The sequence below is a fragment of the Candoia aspera genome, chromosome 1 (genome assembly GCF_035149785.1).
Source record: "Candoia aspera isolate rCanAsp1 chromosome 1, rCanAsp1.hap2, whole genome shotgun sequence".
In the NCBI taxonomy this organism is placed as follows: Eukaryota; Metazoa; Chordata; class Lepidosauria; order Squamata; family Boidae; genus Candoia; species Candoia aspera.
The window spans coordinates 111,392,709-111,416,169 of NC_086153.1; the positions used below are offsets into that span (position 1 = coordinate 111,392,709).

The following is a 23,461-nucleotide window of genomic DNA, read 5'->3' on the forward strand; positions in this document are numbered from 1 at the left end:
AGGCTCCCGCAAGTTATAGTCTGGTAACATCTGGAGTGCTACCTGTTCCTCACCTCTGGATACAATGCCCATCTATAACAGGTCATTTTAAAAACTGGCCAGGACAGCTACTTGCTGGTTTCACCCAATACTCTAACACATTGTTTGGTTTCATTTTAAAATCTTGTGTGAACCAAGCTAAATATTTGGAGGGCCTGCAGGCCTTTACTGGCTTTTGTGTGTTGCTCCAGGGTGGCCTTCAAGTAGATGGGACTAGGAAAAACAGGGTTGGGCACAAGGAAAGAAAACATAAAGCAGGGATAAGCAAAAAGGTTCAGTGCACATATCTGGAAAGCAGAAAGCATGTTGTGGGTACTCTTACAAATAGCTGCCATGGAAGAAGGCTTTCCCTATTCATGAAACAGCTGCAATTACCCCAGTTTGAATGTTTTTAATAGGCTACTGTACAGGGCTTACAGGCAGTATTACAAGCCAAACAAATTTTAGCCTATGGTTTAATGTGGGGTACAGATCTGGAAAACTGGATAAACAGTGGTCAAGTTAACTTTGCATACTGTACAAACAGAGCCACTGAAACACAGCAGCTGAAGCAGGGAGACAGAGCAGCAGGTGCTATATGGAATTAAGTGGTGGGAAAAGATTTAGTTGCTATGCTCTGCAGGACAGGCTGCTTTTTTAAAAAAATGAGCAGGAGACAATAAATTACATGACAGCACTATAAAGACTAGGGGCTTCACGTATCATGCCATGCATCATGTTCTAACAATTGTTTGCTGCATAAACCACAACTGTCTGCATTCAGATATTACACCAAACTATAAACTGGAGTGAACAGTTGCTGGCTTAATTTTTTTTAAATTCATACACAATACCAGATTCGCATAAGCTAGGCCACAGACTGCTTCAACTTACCTGAATAAACCCAATTTGCTATATACACCAATAAGCCATAGTTAACAGAACCATGATTTACTTAACTAAACTGAATGGGTTTGTACAACATTACTATTTAACTCTGTTGGCTGGCTTCACATCCTCCACAATGACTAGTTTATATCTCAATCACATTTTAGCCTAGCATATTGTACAAACACAGGCACCCAGCACAGAAAGCCATAAATCAAGATATAGAAATTGTAACAGCTGTATTCATACAAAAACCAAGCTAAAAGCAAACAAACCTCATTATCTGCTGCCATGCTGTGTGAACTCAGTCATTATGTCTGGAATTAAATCACATCTCCATCAGTGCATGCATGGACTTATGTTGTGCACTGCATGGTTGTGTAATTTATGTCATAATTTTCTACAGGAGAACATGAATCTACACTGGGGTCAGCTCAGCATCCATACTCTGAAGCACCAATCCTACCTATGGTTTCCACCTTGAGCAAATAGGGTAAAGCTGGGTAAGTTTAGTCCGTGTTCGTATAACAGAAACATGGTGAACTGAACCCAACTGCCAGGATTCGCACATCCCACTAACTACGCAAACCGGCTGGGATCGCCCCACACGCTAGCCGACCGCAACTCTATCTAGCGTGAAACCAAAGAATGCCTTCTTGACGGAAACCACGTGCAACTCCCGGAATTCATTGTTCAACGGAGGGGAGGTGCATCTCAAGAAGCCGCTGAGTTCCAAAAGTATGGAATAAAACCCAACAGGTTAGCCAGCTCTTCATCTGCTATCACTTCCACTCGGAACTCCCACAAGCGGAAGACGACTCTGAAGAAAGAAATGGGCAGGCCTTCTATGGAAGCTCTTCTGTCCAGTTAGAACGAGATACGTCATAATCCCTCTTCCTCTGAGCACGCGCAGTAGTGTAGTGCTCTTTCTGCGCGGGAGTTACGGAGCGGCAGCGGATATGCTGCAGCATCTTATTCCGCGGAAGAAAGCGTGCTTGTGTGAAAGGGTAGGTGGTACGGTGCAGGCGCCCGTCAGATTAGCCTGTGAGAAAGTTAGTGCGCGCATGCTTTGTCCCAGGTGCTTTTGTTTTGCATATCCGTCTTCCAAAGCGAGTTTCGGGTTTTGTTTTCCGCAGCGGTGTGGCGACTAATTGCAGCCCCGAATCTTGTTTGTTGCTTTATTGAGTGGGCAAATGTTTGCCTTTCAATTGTCTTGGACTACAATTCTGTGACTCCCGATTCACATGAGGAAATGGTGACTAGTAATGATGGGAGTGGGAATCCAGTGCATCAGTATGCATTAGGTTGGGCGAAAGTGTCATAAATTATCTCCACCTTTTGGGAATTCTGGCCTTTTGGCTGTTTCCTTTTTTTAAAAAAAGATCTCAGATTAACAACCGGTTTTGGTTAAGGCCTAACGAAATACGTTTCCTGGGAAGCACTGTATTGATTAAGGTGTGCTCCTTTATAGGTATGTTGAATAGACTGATGGCTCAAAATTTAGGGTCTCTTACCTGAAACTCAGATTAAGGCTCTTCTCTGAACATAAACAAGGAGAAGCAATTACCCTGTTTTGGACTTCATTTCCCATACTTCCTTGCAACAGCTATGCTGACTGGGAATTTAGAGGGAATTACATTAATATTGAAAGTCACTCAGAAAATCGTATCTAAATGCATTTTCTTAAGTGCATTTTCATTTTTTCCTAACCGTCCATTTTTTTACATAAATAATAAAAGGCCTTGTAAGTGTTCACTGTTAGCAGTATTGAATAGTGAAATAATTCTTTGTCAATCTACCCTATTTGAAATACATGCTAATTTGAGGGGATAGCTTTAATAAAATATCTAGAGCTAATTTAGCTGTTGTTTTTGGCATTGAGCAAGAAGAATTTGCAAAGATATGAATATACTGTTCTGTTCAAATATTTATTTTGTTCTGTGTTATACACATTTTAGTACAAATGAGTGTGACCTGTCAAATGTAACTGTTAGTACATATTGTAATAGTCTGGCTCTTAGGCCCTGGACTGTCAGCTGAGCTGACCCTCTGTCAGTGGAGGGAGGCAACTATACCTGTGAATCTGCGGATTTCTATTTGTTATAAGGTTCCAAACAGCTTTTCAGTATCATAGAGTTATGGGATACAAAATACTTGGAAAGATTCCAGAATGTAACCTATTAGTTATATCAGTCTGAAGCCTTTGTAGATATTTTTATTCTGATTAAAATTAATTGGAGAAGGAAATATAAACAGATACTTGGGACAAAAGCAAGGGGACATCTCTGTCCCTTCTCCCTTGTACGCTTACATTTCACTCACACTGATGGTGGAAAATCTGCACAAGATGGGAACTGGTGGAAGATTTGTCTTTTAATTCCATTTGGAACTTCACTTAGAATTGCTGTCTGAGTCTCTAAAAATAATTTCAGCTCTTCTACATTTTCATCCCTAATTGAAAATATTTATAAGACTATTAATATAAGGCTTTTTACAGCATGACCAAATTTACAAAAAACAGAATCCTGACAATCTAGTTGTTATTTATGTATTTATTATAAGTGCTTTGAGATTTCCTGTCAATCAAGGGATTTACAAGAAAGAATAAAAATAGATTGTAAATTTTAAAAATACATAAGAAATTAAAATGTAATAATCCCAAGAACTGAGGAAAATGTAACACCAAGATTAAAGTTGTAATGAACAAACTTGAGAAAATGGAAGGGTCTCTGGGGAGCAAAAAGATGGTAGGTAGGAGCCTGACAGAACTAACCAGGGAGAACTTCTGAAGCTGAGGAACCACTGAAGAATCCTCCCTTTTTTGCAGGTACTACCATTATTTCTGACAGTGGGGACATTCCAGGATTTCCTCCCCAGACTGTCAGATCTACCTCAATAAGATAATGCAAATGAATGCTGAATTATGGCATTTTGAAGGACCAGTCTTGCATTTCTTGGACTCACTGATCTGATTCGTACATAACATTAAGTGTTGGTCTGTTGAATCATAGTTGATTTAAGGTAAAATTGGCTGGGCTTGTGCATCTACAATGACTAGATTTATACATTGTGGCAGAAAGGCAGGATATAAATTGAATAAATAATCATACTAATCCCAAAGGAAAAACAAACCTGCACTGTGGCATAGCAGAGTATGTAAACTCTGTGAATTGATGGTCTACAGGTTAATTAAAAAGGAAATAAATGCTTCCAGTCTCATTTCTATGTAAAAAGAAAAGGACGTGCATAAGAGCTCAGCATCAATCTTATAATTATTATAACTGCAGTTTATTTGGTCTTCCCCAACTTAATGCCATCAAGGTATGTTGGACTATAACTTTTAATTCCCACCAACTTGATAATTGGTTGTAAATGATGAGATGTATTTTCCAATATATCTGGAAAACAACTGGAAAATATTAAACTACAGCTAGTTTAATGTTATGTTTGAGCTGACACAATGAATTCAGTTGATAGTTTTGGGATTCCTACATACTCATATGTTGAGCTGATCTGAAAACTTACTGTGCCTTGACATATTTCTGGGTCCTTGTGGGAAATCTATCACATTCTGCTTTAATAGGTAAGATTTAGTTCTGATAATTCAGAAAAACATGTGGAAAAACATATGCTGTACGTTTTTATTTTTCCAGGAAGAAGTGTGAACAATGGATGATGATTCCAGCACTCACTCCATGCCTTCATCGTTTACAGAGAGCTTAGAGGCCGCAATGGAAATAGAGGGACGTTACTCCAGAGTTCTTGCTTTCTCCTGTGTCTCTGACCTTAGAAATGAAGGAAAAAGCTTTTCTCCTGATTCTTATTTAGCAAGTGGTTCTCTTAAGAGGTATATAAAACTTAAAATGCCGCTCTTGGGACTTTTATTTTGAACATTCTATTAGACAAGCTGGATTTTACTAAGAATGTTCCAGTACCGTAATTACTTGGAATAGTATTAAAATCCCTGGTGTGTGAGTATGTTCAGAACTGAGAATTTGGTATGTTTAATTAGCTTCTTCTAACAGCTGCTGTGTGCCACTATGATCCCATTAGTGTTTTCCGCTTTTGTTTGAATAGATCTCGGGGATAGTTCTTATATTACTGTTATGGTATGAATATTTTTTTTATATTGAGCCTCATGTGGCGCAGAGTGGTAGGCAGCAGTACTGCAACCGAAACTCTCCCCACAACCCGAGTTCAATCCCAGCAGAAGCTGGATTCTCTTTCGGGTAGCCGGCTCAGGTTGACTCAGCCTCCCATCCTTCCAAGGTCGGTAAAATGAGCACCCAGCTTGCTGGGGAAGGTGACGACTGGGGAAGGCAATGGCAAACCACCCCGCTATGGTCCGCTAAGAAAATGTTGCAAAAGTGGCATCCCGCCCCAAAGGGTCGGTGCTTGCACAGGGGACTTTTCACCTTTCACATGAATATTTCTAAAAGATTTCTTCTGCTTAGTTTGGGCTATATGATATATTAGTAACATATTTATAATGCTGATTTTGTGGCTAGCACTAGTGATCCAAGAATTATAACATACAGGCCATGAATCAGATGTTACTGTAGATGATTTATGTCATTGAAGCATACAGTATATACTGCTATTGGAATCTAAGCATAAGGAGGACAAAGTTCTGCAGCAACTATACTGTGTATGTGGAAATGTAGAATGTAGGTATCATGCCTAGAGTAGACTTCCCCAGTCTGGTTCCTTTACCTCACTGATTCTCAAGCAGGTCTGTGGTGGTCCATGAGGTGTCTACAGCCTCCCGATGGTCACTGCCAATCAGGTGGCTGGAGCTCACTCACTGCTTTAGCCCTTGCTTCTTCACGTTAACTGCCAATCAGCTCCTTCAATGTCATATATCCCGCCAAGGTAATGTCATACAACTTGCATTTCAGTTAAGAGATCCCTCTCTGTGGGGCTAACAAAATGGTGGCACTCGATCAGATATTTTTCATACCAATATCTGGAACCCATGAGACGATAGTGCTAACAGAGAAGGGGAGGAGAGTGCAGTATTTCCGCTACTCCTGACTTACCTGCTCTCTTCAAAGTGGTAAACCAGTTGCTGTTTGTGCTTTTCTGGATTTCAGGAATATTTTTGTTTATATTTGCTGTCACTTACTGTATGTTGGGATGTTGTGACTGATTTATGAAAATGGATCACTATTTTCATAAAAAGCCAGTTTATTGAAATGTAGAGGTGATAATACAATAGCAAGAAATGAGAATTGAAAAACAGAAAATAACCAACATGAACATGTCTTAAATACAGTTATCGACTGTGCGGGCACATGTGCTGTGATCTCCCATAAGAATAGGATATATGATATTATCTAAAAATGTGATTTCTTTGAGCTGGAAACCCACTTCCCCAGACCCCTGTGCATTTTATGTTAAGAAACTTTGTTAATGCTATGAAACCAAACCTTATTATGAGACATGGGGTACATGAAGTAATTCAAGTAGCAAATAAATAGTTACATTTGGATTAGATTTTTAATACTGTACACAATTTAGTTTTAAAAGGCCTTCTAAAATGGAGTAGATGGGAACACATATACCAATGGGAGTATAACAATCATCTTGGTCACCAGTGAACAAGACTATGATATATTGATAGAATACAGTTTGAATAAATGTGTGGCAACCTTCCAGTTGGGTGGATGCTGGGATCAGTTGGAAGTTGCAGTCCCAGCTTATCTGGAGGGTGCCCAACTGAAGTATGCCTATGGATGTTGCTCAAGGACCTATAAGCAATGTTAACTTTGTTTTTTAGGATTTTGCTGTGGCTGGATCCCTTTCCAATTGATTATGAAGAGGACATCGTGGAATTATTTGGTTTTCAATGGGTCACTGAAATTGCTTTAGTTGAATCTTGTACACTTCTCTTTGGATTATTTAGGTATGATTTTTACTATTATCCCTGGAACATATTGTGGTTATTATATTGCTCCATATTTCTCAAAACATACACCATTCTGTTCTGGGCCATTTGCTCTGGGGATTTTCACTAACTATATTATTGCAGTGCATTGTTACTGAACTTTAATGGAAGTTGGAAAACTGTTTATAAAGTAAACTGTTAGTAAAGATTAAAGAGTCCATCCTCCTCTGAAGAGTTGCTTTACCTAGGCTGGCAAGCTTGTTGGCATGGGTGATTAGCAAAGAGAGACTCTTTGGAATGAAGCTTTTAAAAAAGAAAGTCTAAGAAGCATGTGTATTATCACTTTATATATATATATATATATATACATATACACACACACACACACACACACACACACATACATCACATCACATAAATATAACATAAGTATAACATAAATATAACATAAATATATGTTATATATAATATTGTATACAAATCTCTCTCTCTCTCTCTCTCTCTCTCTCTCTCTCTCTCTCTCTCTCTCTCTCTCTCTCTCTCAGTATATCATACTGTGATATAAAAAAACAGTCTGCATAATACCTGAATAGCATGCATGCTGTGGGGTTATCTCAAGGCCACTGATATACTGAATAAATCTTAGCTCATCCCTCCAGCTTTCCAGGTGAATCTATCATATTCTAGCAGAAGAATGGAAGACAGAAATAGCAGAGCAACACCTCCCAAGTCCTTTGATAGGCAGAGTTTGTGAAGGTGCTAAATTTCATAGGCATGATACTCCTCTTGTATCAAAAAGTCACTACAGCACTCACTCTCCCCCCACCAGCTTTGTCCATATACTGTGAAAAATGGAAAGCTGCAACAATGTTTGAGATTCTACTAAGCCAGCAAATATTAATCTCTCAGGAGTGATTTGAAGGCACCTGATTTGTTTTAACGTCTCAAACGGATCTGAAGATTAGCTTCAAATATGCTTTCATTTCTGTTTTGAACAGAAAATCTGCACGGTTCCAATCTGAAGGGATTTCCTTTTCCACCTAGTGCTAACTTTATTGACAATTCAGTGTCTGGCCAAACCTAAATTGGATATACAGCTGATCACTGCTGCAGTGTCTGTTGTTGATAATATTTTCAATAATTTTATGTTTGTGTTTCTTAAGAGTGGAATATAAGTAAACAGGTAGGTAAAGGTAAAGGTTTCCCTTGACATTAAGTCCAGTCGTGTCCGACTCTAGGGGGCGGTGCTCATCTCCATTTCAAAGCCGAAGAGCTGGCGTTCATCCGTAGACACTTCCGTGGTCATGTGGCCAGCATGACTACATGGAACGCCGTTACCTGCCCGCCAAAGCAGTACCTATTCATCTACTCACATTTGCATGTTTTCGAACTGCTAGGTTGGCTAGCTGGTACTAGCAATGGGAGCTCACCCCATCACACAGATTCGAACCGCCGACCTTCCGATCGGCAAGCTCAGCAGCTCAGTGGTTCAACCCGCAGTGCCACCACGTCCCTTAAGTAAACAGGTAGTCCTCGCTTAATGATTATTCGAAGTTACAACGGCCTTGGAAAGGGTGCTTTGCGACCCATAAAGCACTTCCGACTGTTGCAAAACATTGCACCACCCCCACCGTCATGTGATCGCAATCTGCATGCTTGGAAACCTGCTCGCACTTAGGATCGATTTCCAGGCACCCTGTGATCATGTGATTGCCATTTGCAATCTTCTCTGCTGGCTTCCCCAGAAGGTCAGTGGGGAAGCTGGCAGGGAAGGTTGCAAGCTGCTGCTGCCTGCTGAGAGTTAGATAAAGAGAACCCAGTTAAACAAATGACTCAAAAACATTATATTTGTTATTTATTTATTGAGGAAATTGATCCAAAGCTACATATTTGTGTGTGGCAAAAGTTTGTGAACCTTTGCTTTCGGTAACTGCTGTGTCCCCCCCCCCCCCCTTGGGCAGCAATAACTGCAACTAAACCTTTCCGATAACTATTGATCAGTCCTGCACATCTGCTTGGAGGAATTTTAGCCCATTCCTCCTTACAGAACAGCTTCAGTTCAGGGATGTTGGTGGGTTTCCTCGCATGCACTGCCTGCTTCAGATCCTTTCACAATATTTCTATACGATTAAGGTCAGGACTTTGACTTGGCCATTCCAAAACATTAACTTTCTTCTGCTTTAACCATTCTTTGGTTGTATGACTTGTATGCTTTGGGTCGTTGTCTTGCTGCATGACCCACTTTCTCTTGAGCTTCAGTTCACGGACAGATACCCTGACATTTTCCTGCAGAATTTGCTGGTACAATTCAGAATTCATTGTCCATCAATGATGGCAAGGTGTCCTGGTCCAGAGGCAGCAAAGCAGGCCCAAACCATGATACTGACACCATGTTTCACAGATGGGATAAGGTTCTTATGCTGGAATGTTTGCCTTTTGCCAAATATAACACTTTTCATTCAAACGCAACAGTTCTATTTTGATCTCATCTGTCCAAAGAATATTCTTCCAATAGCCTTCTGGCTTATCCATGTGGTCTTTTGCAAACTGTAGATGGGCAGCAATGTTATTTTTGGAGAGTCATGGCTTTCTCCTTGCACCCCTGTCATGCACACCATTGTTGTTCAGTGTTCTCCTGAGCGTGGTATCATGAATACTGACATTCACTGGTGCAGGAGAGGTCTTTACCAGGTAGTCCTTGGGCTACAGCAGTAGTTGAGACTGAGATTGCCATTGCTAAGCAGTGTGGTCATAAAGTGCATGTCACGTGACTGCATCGCTTAGTGACAACAGTCCTGATTGCCACTGTAAACCAAGATGTGTGGGTCGTTAAGTGGGAAGCAGCAGGTGTCCCAGGTAAGGAGCGTGGGGGTGCCACAGGGTTAAGGGAGGCCCTTGGAAGGCTGGTGCAGGCCACGTGTGAGTTGGGGGAGGCTGGGGGAGAGCTTGGGAGGCCCAGTAAAGGCCGTGTGTGAGTGCAGGAAGGCCAGGGGGTGGATGGCAGGATGCAAGTGCAGGAAGGCTAGGTGATGGACAGCATGAGCACAGGAAGGCTGCAGGGGACTCAACCAGAGCAACTTGCAACCTTCCCTGCTGGCTTCCCCACTGACTTTGCTTGTGGGAAGCCAGCAGGAAAGGTTGCAAATGGCCATCAAGTGATTATGGGAAGCTGCAACCATTATATGTGTAAGCTGGTTGCCAAGTCACAAACATGTGACTGTGAGGGCTCTGTGACAGATGGCACTTTGAGCACCGGTAGAAAGTACCACTCATGCAACGGCATTGCAACTTCAAATAGTCACTGAACAAGTGGTCAGTAAGCGAGGACTACCTGTAGTTGCTTAGATGTTACCCTGGGGTTCTTTGAGACCTCCCAGAGTTTTACACACCTTGCTCTTGGGGTGATCTTGGTTGGTCAACCACTCCTGGGGAAGGTAACAATGGTATTGAATTGCCTCCATTTGTACATAATCTGTTAGACAGTGAACTGGCAGAGTCCAACTCTTTGGAAATAGTTTTGTAACCTTTTCCAGCCTGGTGAGCATCAACAACTATTTTTGGAGGTCCTCAGAAATCTCCTTTGTTTGAGCCATGACACACATTTCCACATACCTGTGTTTTGAAGATCAGACTTCGACAGTGAATACCGAGAATTCTGTTCTTTAAATAAGACGGGACCTCCCACACTAACCCCTGATTATTATCCCATTGATTGAAACACCTGACTCTAATTTCCCCTTCAAATGAACTGATTTGAAGATCCAAGATCCAGGAATAAGAGCTGATTTTACTAGTCCAAAGGTCAGTCAGAGAATCAGAGGAAAAACACATTTAGGAAGTCAGGTCCAAGGATGAAAAGTTGCTTGCCAGCAGAAGTCTGACTCCCAGGCCCTTATTATATACATCTACTCAGGCATGCCTGATCTCTTGAGTATACCTCTTTCTTTGAAGAGCCTCACTAAGCATCTCAGTTTGACTTGCTTGCTCTTTCTGTAGGTGGGAGAGCTGAAAATCTTTTCCTGTTTAGGTGCTAGGTCAGTTGGCTCACACTGCTGTGCTTCTACAACAGATGGCTGTTTACCTGACTGCCCCAGACCTGCAAACTCATCCTCCAACAGGTCCTGTTTTTTCTGTGCCTGATCTGCAGATATTTGAGAGCTCACTGGTTCTAGAACTGCAAAATCAGAATCTATCAAAGCCTTCTCCTCCGATTCAGAGTCTGTCTCATCATAACAGAACCAAATCATCCCCAGATGCGCTTTGGGGAATCATGTCAGCACCTGCCAGCCTCATCTGGGAAGAATGTTCTTTCCCATGATAGACACAGCCAATCCCTCCTCTTGGGCACCAAATGGATGAGACAAGGAGAGCAAGCAGTTATATTCCCAATCTGTTCCCATGGCACTGAAAATATCCCCATCAGCATTCAAAACCTACCCCTTGCCAGGCAAACATATACTGTACCTGGAGAAGGTAAGCAACTTGGAGGGAGATGGAGCTAAAGAACAAAGGGCACTGGTACAGGAAGCACTGAGTGAAGGACCCTAGCCTGCCCTGCCCAGAAGCCCCTCTGGAGACCTGATGTCAAGGACCTGCTTCCTCAAGGCAGTGCTCCCCCATCCAGACACCAACAACTACCAAACATAGCGCAAGACCTCAGCAGTATCACCAGCACAGCCAGGATGACAATGTACAATTGGGTATTACCACCAAATTAGTAATACTGCACCACAGTGATGGATGACTCCCTCTCCCCACCCAGTCAGTGGCTTCATGTAGATATTTAAAGGGTCTGGGGAGAAGGCTGAACCCTCAGTATTCCACAAGGCAGCAGCTATCAGATTGATATTTCCTCCATAACTGCAGACTGGAATCATTTGCTGAAGGAATGGAACCACTGTAAAACAGTGACCCCCACCTCTGTAGGTGATCTAGAAGGATACCAAGGTCAGTGTTACTGAAAATTGCTGAGAGGTCAAATATGATTAGAAGGCCCACACTTCCTCTGTCTGGGTCCTGATAGAGGTCACCCACTAGCATGACCAATGCCCAGGTCTAAACCAGAAAACAAGAACAGCTTCAGTAGTTTTTTGTGTCAAGTGGGTTATTTCTACAAGGTGGGGGTAACTTGTAGACCCCAAGTTGTCTGTCTGTTTCACAGGAACGTACTCTGTCCTTGATACTTTTCAGTTCATTCAAAATGAAGTTGATTCTTTCACTCTTTATCCATCTTGAATTTCATTAACTAGCTGCGTTTTTTTTTATGTTTGCTTCTATAATGACAATTATGGTTTGAACACAGTATTTGTGTCTATACATTTGTTTCCAATAACATATCTCTTTTTTTTAATTCTGGCAGGCAATTTATATATAAATTAGAAAACCTTGTTCAGTCAAGTTCATCTGACTTTGGTAAATTTTAAAATATTTATATGTACCTTACAATAGTTCGTACAATAAATTATCTGTGTGTATGTGTCCTGTGTGTGTGTGTGTGTGTAGAGAGATACGCGCAAATACTTGGAGCCTATCCAAGGCTGCCCTATATGTACACATCTGCATGGATACACATACAGTATTTAATATCCTAGATGATCACTTGCACAGTAAATGTGCCTGAAATTCTTCTTGGACTGTTATGATAAAAAGCTGGCAAATTCTATCCTATAAAGGTTCTGGCAGTCCAAGAAGATAATCAGATACATATTTGTTTTCCTCTGTCTGCCCTTATAAATTTAAGAGACACATTTTGACCCAGGAATTTTGAGTTGTTCTAAGGAATTATTTATTTTTCTGGGTATATTTTTAGTTATGCTGTTTTTAGCTTATTATTTGCTATATATGTGTGTATGGCATAACGCCTTAATGATTCTTCTGGGACAGGCAGGAGAGAAAGCAAATGAAATATTATCGTCTTGATGCTTTGTGGTATACATAAGAAATTTCACATCCCTATTTTTTTAAAAAGCAAATCTTAAAAACAGTGCAGTAATCCAAATAATCTAATAAAAAAATTGACAGCTGGTATGGTACTTCATGTTTTCTGTATCAGGCATTGTGACTAGAATGTTAGTAATTTAAATATAATTATACTTTTTGCTTGATAGATAAGTTAAGAATGTTGCCAGTTCCTTAAAATGCCTAGCATATTCTGAGTGGGCAGCCATAAAGCAGAAATTCCATAAATGCCTTTAAAGATACATGCAACATCAACAGGCTTTGGAATGAATAGGAGGTTAAGAAGATGTAATGCTCCAGATGTTGCTGAACTAAAATTCCCATTAGTCTCCCACCGACATGGCCAATAGTGTAAGATAAAGGAAGATGGGGAATGGGCTCCCCAATCCTGGCATGGAAATGGTTTTAAACAGCTCCACCAGTTTATGTTGAAGAACTTCTCAGTTACTATGTCCTGTACATACATAGAGCTTTCCCTGATGAAAGATTAATGGTGTAGCTCTTAACGTATAGTATGCTATATAGTGCACCATCTTGAAAGACTGATAATTCAACAACCAGCAGAGAAAATCTACGTCGTGGATATGTATGTATTGCAAAGCAGCTTTTCCCCTCCCTGCCATCTGGTTGGACAGTAATACTCTCATGCATGCCAAGTTTCCCATGGCCCACCAATGAGGAATTCTAGGCACAGAATAACTGGTCTGCACTGTAGTCCAACAGACCTGGAAACTGCCAGGTTGGGGAAGGCTGCTAAAGGCTATGTTCTAATTTTTCAAAATTAGCACTAAAACAAAAGGGCATTTCTTTCTTGTTTCCCAAAGACTGGGAGGAAAGGCCTGGCCCCAGTCTCTCCTTTTCTCTGAGTTGATGCCTGCTTTGATCCAGTGTGTGTGCTTGTGAAAGTGGATCAGTGTGCAAAGGAGCTGGTTTCTCTCTGCCTGTCTATCTTTTTCAGCTGCTGGTTTATAAAGTTTCTGAGGGAGCCACACAGTGTATAATGTGGGCTTTAATTGCCTTGCCTTTGGAAGGAGGGCTGCCTGGGTTCAGGGTCCCTGCTTGATCAAGTGGGGGATGTTGATGAAAGGAGATGCAGCCCCAAGCAAGAACAGGGGAGACCAAACTTGGGCTCTTTGCAAACAGCATAAAGGGAACCCAGAGGGGAGAGATGAAAGGTGCCAGCAGCAGGAGCCAGAGCTAGGGACTATTGCCTTGCCTGACCTCTTCCCCTCCCCTCCATGGGCCTACTTTTCCCCTTCTCCCTCTGTTTTCCATTCCCCCTCTACCTGCCAAAGTGGTTCACTAATTGTGCTGTACTCCAGCAGGTGCCCCCAGCACTTAAGAGAAGGGAGGGACTCCTTTTTTTACCCTTTGCGCTCTTGTTTAGGCAAAGCTGGACCCTGGCAGACCACAGCCCAGATCTGTGGTGCTTGGAAAACCCAACAGCCAGTATGTCTAGACAGAGTGGGAAGAAGTTCACTTTTTAAGAAGTTCAGGACAGGTGTTTAGCTTTGGCGCATGAGCCCCTCAAAATGTGCAGATTTGCTCACAACATCACAGGAGGTCCCAATCCACAGTTTAAACCCCTGGCTTATGTACTGGATTGTTCTTGTTAAACTGGTGTGGATAATTCAGCTCTGGGGAGGGGGGTGGTTCCCCTTAATGCACTTAATTATGAGAACATTGTATTGTTGTTTACCCTTAATGTGAAGGTTGAGTAAAGTTGTTTAGTGCCCCAACTCCTTAAGAGCACATCCTTAATTTCTGCCTTATTTCAGGTCAAGCTGCAAACCTTCACTTAGAAGCCCGTAACACAAGACAAAAATGTGTTGAGTTTCTGCAATATGTGAAAGTTTTCATCTTCAGGTGAGATGTCAAGCATAAGTCCTGTTCAATCCATTCTATACGTTTTATGTTGTGTGATACTATGTATTCATGAATTTCTTCAGGTACCTGGAGCCACATGAAACAGAAGATGAGTTGTTCCATCCATATGAGAAACAAGAAGCACAACTGCCTTCCTTGCTTGTTGAAGAACTCTATTCTTTGACACTGCATATTGGCCACCTATACGACCTTCCTACTTGCATTTTAGAAGGAATTTCCATTCCACCTCAAGCAAAGGTTGTCTGTTGTCTTATTTTTTTCATATATATAATCACTATTATTAGACATGAGGAACATGCAGGAATACAGACCAATTGTTTGTAAGTTATGGGACGTTGGTGAGAAGCAACAATGGAATGCCATAGGATATGGCATCGAGTCAGTACCACCACCAAGTGATGACCCAAGAGGTGATATAACTAGGCTCATCCCTTTGCATAGATATGCGAGATCTCTAGCATGCAGGCCAACCTCCAGGAGGTTCCTCATCTAGCCTGTTGAGCTTCATACACAGGTCCTGGCCCTTTCTTCTCCCTTAATTCTGAATTTGGAGAGGATTTCATCTCTACTATGCAAGTTTGTGAGATACATTAGGATGTCTGCCTTCTAGAATACATGTGTCTTTTGGGGTGGGGGGCAGTGCCTCTGCTTACTATTTTCATTCAGTTCTCAGAGTCCCAGCCCAAGGCCAGTTTGACTGTCAGACCAAAATTTGTTTTCTTCCCCTTCATTATTTTAGGAAATTTTTCAAGCTGTTTTTCTGTGGCTGGTAAGATGGAAGATCCTATCTCCCTAGGATAGGATACATGACCTATATAAAAGTACCAACTTTTATATAGGTCATGTATCCCCATACTTACTGAGAACGCATAAGAATTAGTTGCCCGACATTGGTTCCAAAAGCAATTTTGATTTTATAGCATATTAAATAATTCTCACAGAATATATGAGAGATGCACTATATTTTAGTTTATATGTATGCTGAGGTAAAAATGAAAAATATTCCTGGAGGTAAAAATAATTAGAGAAAATTATAATACATATACAGGTAGTTCTTGTTAGCAACTGCCTTGTTTAGTGACTGCAGTTACAATGGTGATGAAAAACTAACTTTATGACTAATCCTTGCATTTATGATCTTCACAGGTCTGTAAAGCAAAGGAAAGCTGAAGTAAGATCATAAGCACAGTCACGGTTTCACTTAGCGACCACTTTGCTTAACTACCAAATTTCTGGTCCCAATTGTGGTTGCTAAATGAGGACTACCTGTAATGGTGCTATAATTTTTAAATCACTGGATGCCTATTTGCAATATTAGTAGCTTGGCCTTGTAGTTTTTTTTATTAAAGAATTATCTTTTCTCTGTTGAGTTATGATACATACAAACCTTTTAAAAATGACAATAGGTAAAGGTAAAGGTTTCCCTTGACGTAAAGTCCAGTCGTGTCCGACTCTAGGGGGCGGTGCTCATCTCCGTTTCTAAGCCTTGGAGCCGGCGTTGTCCCTAAGGACCCGTCCGTGGTCATGTGGCCGGCATGACTCACGGAATGCCGTTACCTTCCCGCCGAAGCGGTACCAATTAATCTACTCACATTTGCATGTTTTCGAACTGCTTGGTGTGCAGGAGCTGGGACGAGCAACGGGAGCTCACCCCGCCGCGCGGTTTCGAACCACCGACCTTCCGATCGGCAGCTCAGCGGTTTAACCCGCAGCGCCACCGCGTCCCTTTTAAAAATGACAATATTTGGCAACAATTTAATAATAATACATCTTCCCTACTACATTAATTAGCAATCTATTTCCAGCACATGGAAGGCCAGTTCATTTTAAATCTTTATATGCCACAGTTTATTCTGCATATATAAATTTTAAAATATAACTTACGATATTTTTCTTGAACATTTTTAATGCAGTTATTTCCTCCATCATGGCATTTGCTGCATCTCTACATAGACATTCACTGGTCAGTGCTGGAAATCCTCCATCTTCTTGGTGAAAAGATGCAAAGTAGGTCTCCCTGTTTATATCTTTTGCATTATTTGTATGTTGAAAAAAGGATCCCGGAGGGTCATTTTTTTACACTGATGCAGCTAGGGCCTTCTTTCGTGCACCTGCCTTCCAAAACCTTGTGAGAAGGCCGCATGTAATTTGGACAAGGCTACGCGCGATTTGGACAAAGGGTGGGTGCGGCCTCAGGAAGAAGGCCTGGTGCGGCCAGCAGCTTCCTCGCAAAGGGTCAGGCTGGGCATGCTTTGTCAACAATGGCAGGAAGGAGATGGCAGAGGTCAGCTGGGGGTGGCAAGGCCGGCAGTGGCAGCAGGGCTAGCGAGCGCAGTGCAGTGGGCCAGCTCACCATTACGGCCAGCAGGCTGGCAGGGCCAGCAGAGCACAGGGCCAAAAGTGCAGAGATGGGGGTGAGATAGGTGGATGGGGGGAGTTGCAGTACCCCTGTGGTCGTAAGTGCGGGTAGGCTGCTAAATGCCTGAATTTTGATTGTGTGACCACAGCCATAACTTTGGGGACTGGACGTAACTGCTATTCACTCAGCGCCGCTGTAACATCGAATGGTTGCTTGGTGAATGGTTGTAACCCAAGGACTACCTGTACTAATTTTCAGTGACAGAAAATTAGGCTTATTTTTAATTAGTGAGGTCTGACTCTAACTCAGAGGTTGTAGTATTTGCTTGTGGGTTTTGTTTGCTGCCTCCTTTTGTGTATAACAGAGGAAAACACAATAAAAATGAAGCAGTTTATGAAAGGAGGGAGGAAGCTGTGGGTTACATTAGGTTTTATTAGTATCAGGCATGCTTCGTCCCTTATTTCTTCTACATATTGGCTTTGTTGCATCAATCCTCATATTTTTAAATCCAAGTTCCCTGTTACCTCTGGAATGTGAGCAATTTTGGTTTGTAGTTAGTGGATTTGTTAAGATTCTTAAACCAGGACTTGATGGTTCTGGTTTTAGCAAGTTGACATTAAAGTTCAAAATTTCAGGTATAATGGGAGACACTGATTTAAATATACTAGGATTAAAACAGATTGTTTGATCAGTTTGTTCATTTTTCTTGCTAAATTATGATTTAAAATGCTGACATTTATTTATTTACAATTTCAATTTTTGCAGCTGCCCATTTGCCCACAACTCTGTAAGACCAAAGCTTACACTGTGGTTGTTAAGACTATTTAGTACAAATGAATTTAAGGTACATGGAGGTACATTAAAGAAATATTTCCAAGCAATTCACCAAAAAAATAAAAGAGAAGCTGAAATATAGAAAGTGATTATGTTTCCTGTTGCTTTTTGCTTAGATAGGGCAAGGGTCCAAACATGTTTCTAAATTATGGGAGCCAAGTAAACTAGAGAAGATCGGATTACTGTCTTATGTGGATATCTGGTGATTGGAGAAAATTGGTCTTCCTCATCCTGGTGCTTGCCAGAATATGTTAAACTTAAGTTCCTGTTATCCCAAATTAGCAAAATGGCAGTGGATTATGGAGACTGAAGTCTAGTATCATGTTGAAGTCCAGACATATCCTGAAGGAATCAGCTTGGGGAATCCTAAAATAGCTTATTTTCTACTTTGTCTCTTTTGTCTACAATCCTTCCAGTTCTCAAATTATAAACAGTTTTAATGAGATTGATTCATCTATACCTGTCCAGCACAATTTTTTAAAATCAATAATTCAATTGATTTATATATTTTCACAGCAAAACTTCGCTTATAAATCAATTAAAAGATCAATACATCTATCCATTTATTATTTGTCCTATTGATTTAAAACCAATAAACACTTATTGTCCTATTGATTTTGATGCAATTTCTAACTTAATTCTTTATAAATGCATTTTGATTTCATTGTATTTTGAGAGGGTGAAAGGTCCTTACACAAATTGCATGCTCAACAGTCTTAATATTATAGCACAATTCTAAATTTAACACTTATCTTTATTAATGAAGTTATAAAAATGTTTTGAAGGTATATGATGTAATATGCACTCACATGTGATTATGCTGTAGTATTTTTTAAATTATTCATGCCTATTCTTTTACTAGAATATCCAGAAAAATACAGTGTTTAGAATTGCTCATATTCTAAATACATTGTAGTGTCAAAAATGGCTATTCTGAGAGGTTCTGTAGAGTACGGCCAATGAAGCATAAGGATGTTCTCAGATTTTTTTTAAATAATTCCTTGATTGACAACTCCATTTTAAAGTGATCAGTGGTAACCAGACATCATTCAGCACTGATGTAGAGTACTGTCAATCTTAGCTGCTGAATGATAGATGAATGCCACTGTTATTTCTTACCTCCCTATACCTCCCTCATACTTCCACAAGTTTATTTAATAATTGATAAAAAGTAAGAATTAAGTTCTAACAAGGCAGTCCTACTCACATTTACTCAATATAGGTTCAGTATATTCAGACAACTTTACCACTAAATATTTGTGCTTGGAGTTGCAACATATAGGGAGAAAATAGGGAGAATAGTATTTTAGAAGAGGGTGATATTTTGAATCAGGCAAACACTGAAGGTCACATACTGTAGTAGGAAAAGTTTGTTCAGATTCAACATGGGATCTAATTTAACACATTGTTAAAGAAGAAGACATAGAAATTTTCAACATTATGTCTGTCTTTATTATGTTTCATGATGCGTAATCATCAATTGCATCCCTTGTACATTATTTAACAATAAGAGCTTGGGATTTGCAATAAAAGCTAGCAAGGGATGCTTTTGTTCTGAGGACCTGTTCATATAGCCATGCCTTCTTCCCAAATATTGCTTTTGTTCTCTCTTCTAAATTTTAGAATTTCCTTTCAGCAGTCAGAGAGAAAAGTGGACACGGAGTATCCTAGGAACCAGAGCAATGTTGGGGAAAGTGATGCAGAGCTCAGGCCATCTTCAAATGTGATACTCATATCTCCCAAGCTCCCTACCCATGAAATATAGGAGCATTTTCCCTCTCTTCGGTCCTGGCTGAACATTATATCCAATGACATGCCTGTTCCTTTCCCTATTCCTGTGCAATCTCCAAATTGCCTCCAAATGTAAAGACTCAGGGAATTCTTGCAGAGGCCATTTGGGGCATGCAGTGGTGGAGAGGGAAAGCAGAGTAAGGGGAACTCCTGTTTTGTGGTAGTAATTTGGGACCAAGATTAATCATGCTTAGAAGAAACTAATGAAGCTAATGAAATTGCATTAGTTTAGTCATGACCAATTTAGTCTATAAAGCTTCCTGTATAGATGGATATGATATGTAATTGTTTGATTTTTTTTAACTATATGGGGAAAAATGGTTTGCAACTAAATGTTTTGCATGCCCCTACAAGACACTCCATCCTTTAAATCAGGATATGGGATTGTATTACTGAACCAGCACTGAAAGTATTCATCCTGCTGCAAAAATTCAATGCTATCAAATGATAAGAATTTGAGATAAGATTTTTTCAGTACATTAAATTTTGAAAATGGATGATTTTAGGTTTGGTTTGCAGTTTTTTGCTTTTGCAGTGAAACCATGTATTTCTGTTTCTGCATTCATAAAAGCAATTTTCTCATTTTATTTCTATTTTCTAGGGCAAACCATATATGCTCACAGGTTTACAAATTTAACTGGAGAGAATCTAACCAATATCAGTTTGTTTGAAGATCACTGTGGAAACCTCTTACATGATCTGATAATTTTGTCAGTTAAGAGATATTCAAAGGTATTGCAATTTTATTTAATGTTATGGTAATATTGCCTAAATTTTTGAGACAGTGGAAGTGTCTCTGCTAATATATATTAAATGATATTTCCCAGATGAATTCATGTTATCACTGAGTCCTTTTAGTTAGATCCTACTTCTATTAATTCACCTCTGTGAGGTAGTTAAATGAAAAGACAGTTTGAGAAGTACTTTTGTCCGGAAGTGAAGCCTGTGACCTCTAAAAGGGAGAGGTGTCTTTGGCAAGCAGAAATCTCCAGATTCTCCTGTTTTCCTATGGTTCTAATGCCGTAGGAACAGATCAACAGTCTTTAGAAGTGAATTGTGACAGGAAGAAAAAGCTAATTACAAAAGTCATTACATCCATTTATTTCCTAGCTGTAGTTATGTGTGTGTGTAAATAGATGTGTGTGCGTGCGTGCACACACACACACATATTCAAATACATTATTTTTAGTAGTCTACTTTTTCAAAAAAAAAATTGGAAAGTACATCTTTCTTATGCATTGTTTCCTTTACCTTGCCAAGTTCCCAAGTGCAAAATAAATTATTCAGCTAATTAATTCTAAATTATCAAATAGGTTAGTCATGAATTGGATAAAGGGCAAATCTATGTGACATGTAAAAAGTAAGTATTTATTTGTTAAATTTAATGCAAAATGGAGTGAAACTTTGCTTTTTAAATCTTAAAATGGGAGTGGTATTCGGTTGCTATATGTGACTACAATACCACCTGCTGGTACATCAAGGAATAACTCATTTGATTAAAGATGGCAGACTAACAATTCATGAAATATTACATTGCTTCTGAACAATGTAGTGATTTTATTCCATCATGTATGGCATTAAACTCATGCATTTAGAGGTTCTATCATAAAAAATAGTGTGGGGTAATTTGGATTTATTTATTTATTTAGTAATAACATGGTTTGTGTCATAGTGTCAGGAACAGAGAGTGTACAAAGCCAGTGCTGCAAAAATGTTTTCCTAAGGTACCATTTATGCAGAGTCTGTGACTTTAAATTTTTTTCTTTGTCATACTGATACTGTGGGGGTAGAAAAAAGAAAAGTTCTTTCTTGTGTGTTCTTTTTATTTGAATTACCCTTAGATCCATGTTGGCATTCTGCATGGTAGAGTATAAAATACAGTGATGTGTGGCTAGCACTAAGGTTTTAACTATAACTTTACCCACCCTGAATTTTAGTCATTAATTTCTGACAGAACAACCTTAAGTAACTACTTAAGAACAAGCTCTGTTGAATTCCGCAAACTGGCTTCTGAGGAAACCTAGAGAGGATTGTGTTATTAATCTGTAAAGCATAGGATCAAGTTGTGGGGAAAATAGGAGGAGGAAGGAGTATTTGGTATGTTTGCCACCTTGAATTATTTATAAAAATCATAAAGGCAGGATAGAAAATTAAATAAATAAATAAATAGTCAGCATACTAGTTTTAAAAACCTTTTTTCCAGAATGTTATACAGATGTTAAACAGATTTGCTTATAAATTGTTTAGTAACAGTCAACGTGGAACTTGAAACTTCAAATATAACCCTACCTATTTAAACGTGAATTTTAAATAGGTTGTCCTTCCAAAAATTGCTTTCAAGAGTCGGGGGTGGGGGTGGTCTCTAGAATGGAAAGTGAAGGAGGAACCAAAATTACCTTCTATAATTTTTATCAGAAGAACAATCTCAATAATTTCTCACCAATAAAGAAGTGATCAATGTGTATGAATTTATTCAGGTGAACACTCCTTAAAACATTTTCTCAGTATTCGACACATAAATAATTCCCTGTGGCTTTGTCAGATCTAGATAAGTCTCTCTCTCTCTTTCTCTAGACATACACACGCACAATCACACATATCCTTTCTCTTACTTAAAGGGAGTTACTTCTGAAAAATGACAGTAGGCAAAGAAATTATTACACTACAAAGATTATGCACAATCTTTAAATTTGGATTTCCAGCACTTGCATACAAAGACTTAGCAAAAAAGAAATAAACTTTATACTACTTGCTGGATGATCTAATCTTTTCATATTTGAAGTTAAGCATTTCAATGATATTTTTCAACTACTTCCTCCATCTCTGAAGTTTGTGCATATATAAATGTTTTCTGCCTTCTCTGAGTTAAAATGTTATTTGTTGCAGGTTAGACTCTCTGAAGCTCTTATTACTCACCACTATACTTGTATCTGTATAAAAGAGCTGTGGGTTCTGCTTATTCATCTACTTGACCACAGAAATAAAGGATCTCTTACAGAGGTAGGAATTGTTACATTCCCAGCATGAATACATTTCATGAAACAGATTGCATTTGAAACCTGCAGAAATTCATAGTTTGACAAATATATCAAACTATTTTATCTTCCCCATAGACAAACTTATATCAAAGGTTTTACTTTTTTCTTATAAATTTTAAAGAAGTTTGTGTTAGTTGACCGGCATAGAAAATAATCTTCAGCATGGTTTTTCTGGATATTATCAGACCGGGAGCAAGGCAACCATCCGTTGAGACTTAGTTGGGGAATCTTTTAGGAATGTTGTAGTTTAAACAGTTGATAGCACAATAAGCTATCCTTTCCACCAATTGGAATTTACAGTTAAAACTTCTGGTATTAGGCCCTGGTGAGATTGGTCATTAATTAATACTACATGTCCAGACAATAGCCATTTCCCCGGTCTATTCTTAGCCTCTGTCTTTTTCTGATGTTTTTTGTGGGCTTCACAAATCAAAACTGATTTATGTTTGTCGCTCATAGAACTTGTGCTTTGCTAACAGTAAATACATTTGGAATTGGTTATTGATTATATTAAGTGGGGTAGCAAGGTGTTGTATTGTTACATTATTTTACTGTCATTTATTGTACTACGTTTGGTGGGTCCATGACTTTATTACAATAAAGAACAAAAGCTGAAGTGGGGGATATTAATCTATAATTCTGCTAGAATTGAATTAAAAACAACCACAACAACAACTGAGCAATTGACCTGAATATAAATAATCAAAAACCCAATCTTGGAGAATCTTAAAACCTGTCTCTACTTCCACCATATAACTGCAAATCACTGTCCTTACCTGGTTTGTCATTCCTTTGATTATA

The 23,461-nt window shown here is 39.6% G+C and overlaps 1 protein-coding gene across 2 annotated transcripts in view; it reads left to right on the forward strand.

Annotated features, from left to right (window-relative positions):
* Window positions 1-1,812: 1,812 nt before the first annotated feature.
* Window positions 1,813-23,461, forward strand: part of MMS22L (MMS22 like, DNA repair protein) — an 85,840-nt gene continuing 64,191 nt past the window's right edge. Inside the window, exons 1-9 of one of the 2 annotated variants that reach the window (XM_063311872.1) lie at window positions 1,813-1,913; window positions 4,621-4,753; window positions 6,686-6,811; window positions 12,153-12,205; window positions 14,530-14,617; window positions 14,701-14,875; window positions 16,552-16,645; window positions 20,224-20,354; window positions 22,509-22,622. In XM_063311872.1, the coding sequence (XP_063167942.1) occupies window positions 4,638-4,753; window positions 6,686-6,811; window positions 12,153-12,205; window positions 14,530-14,617; window positions 14,701-14,875; window positions 16,552-16,645; window positions 20,224-20,354; window positions 22,509-22,622 (897 nt within the window). In that variant the 5' untranslated portion in view covers window positions 1,813-1,913; window positions 4,621-4,637. Of the gene's footprint in view, window positions 1,914-4,559; window positions 4,754-6,685; window positions 6,812-12,152; window positions 12,206-14,529; window positions 14,618-14,700; window positions 14,876-16,551; window positions 16,646-20,223; window positions 20,355-22,508; window positions 22,623-23,461 lie in introns of both variants that reach the window. The other variant, XM_063311865.1, reaches the window with a different exon arrangement.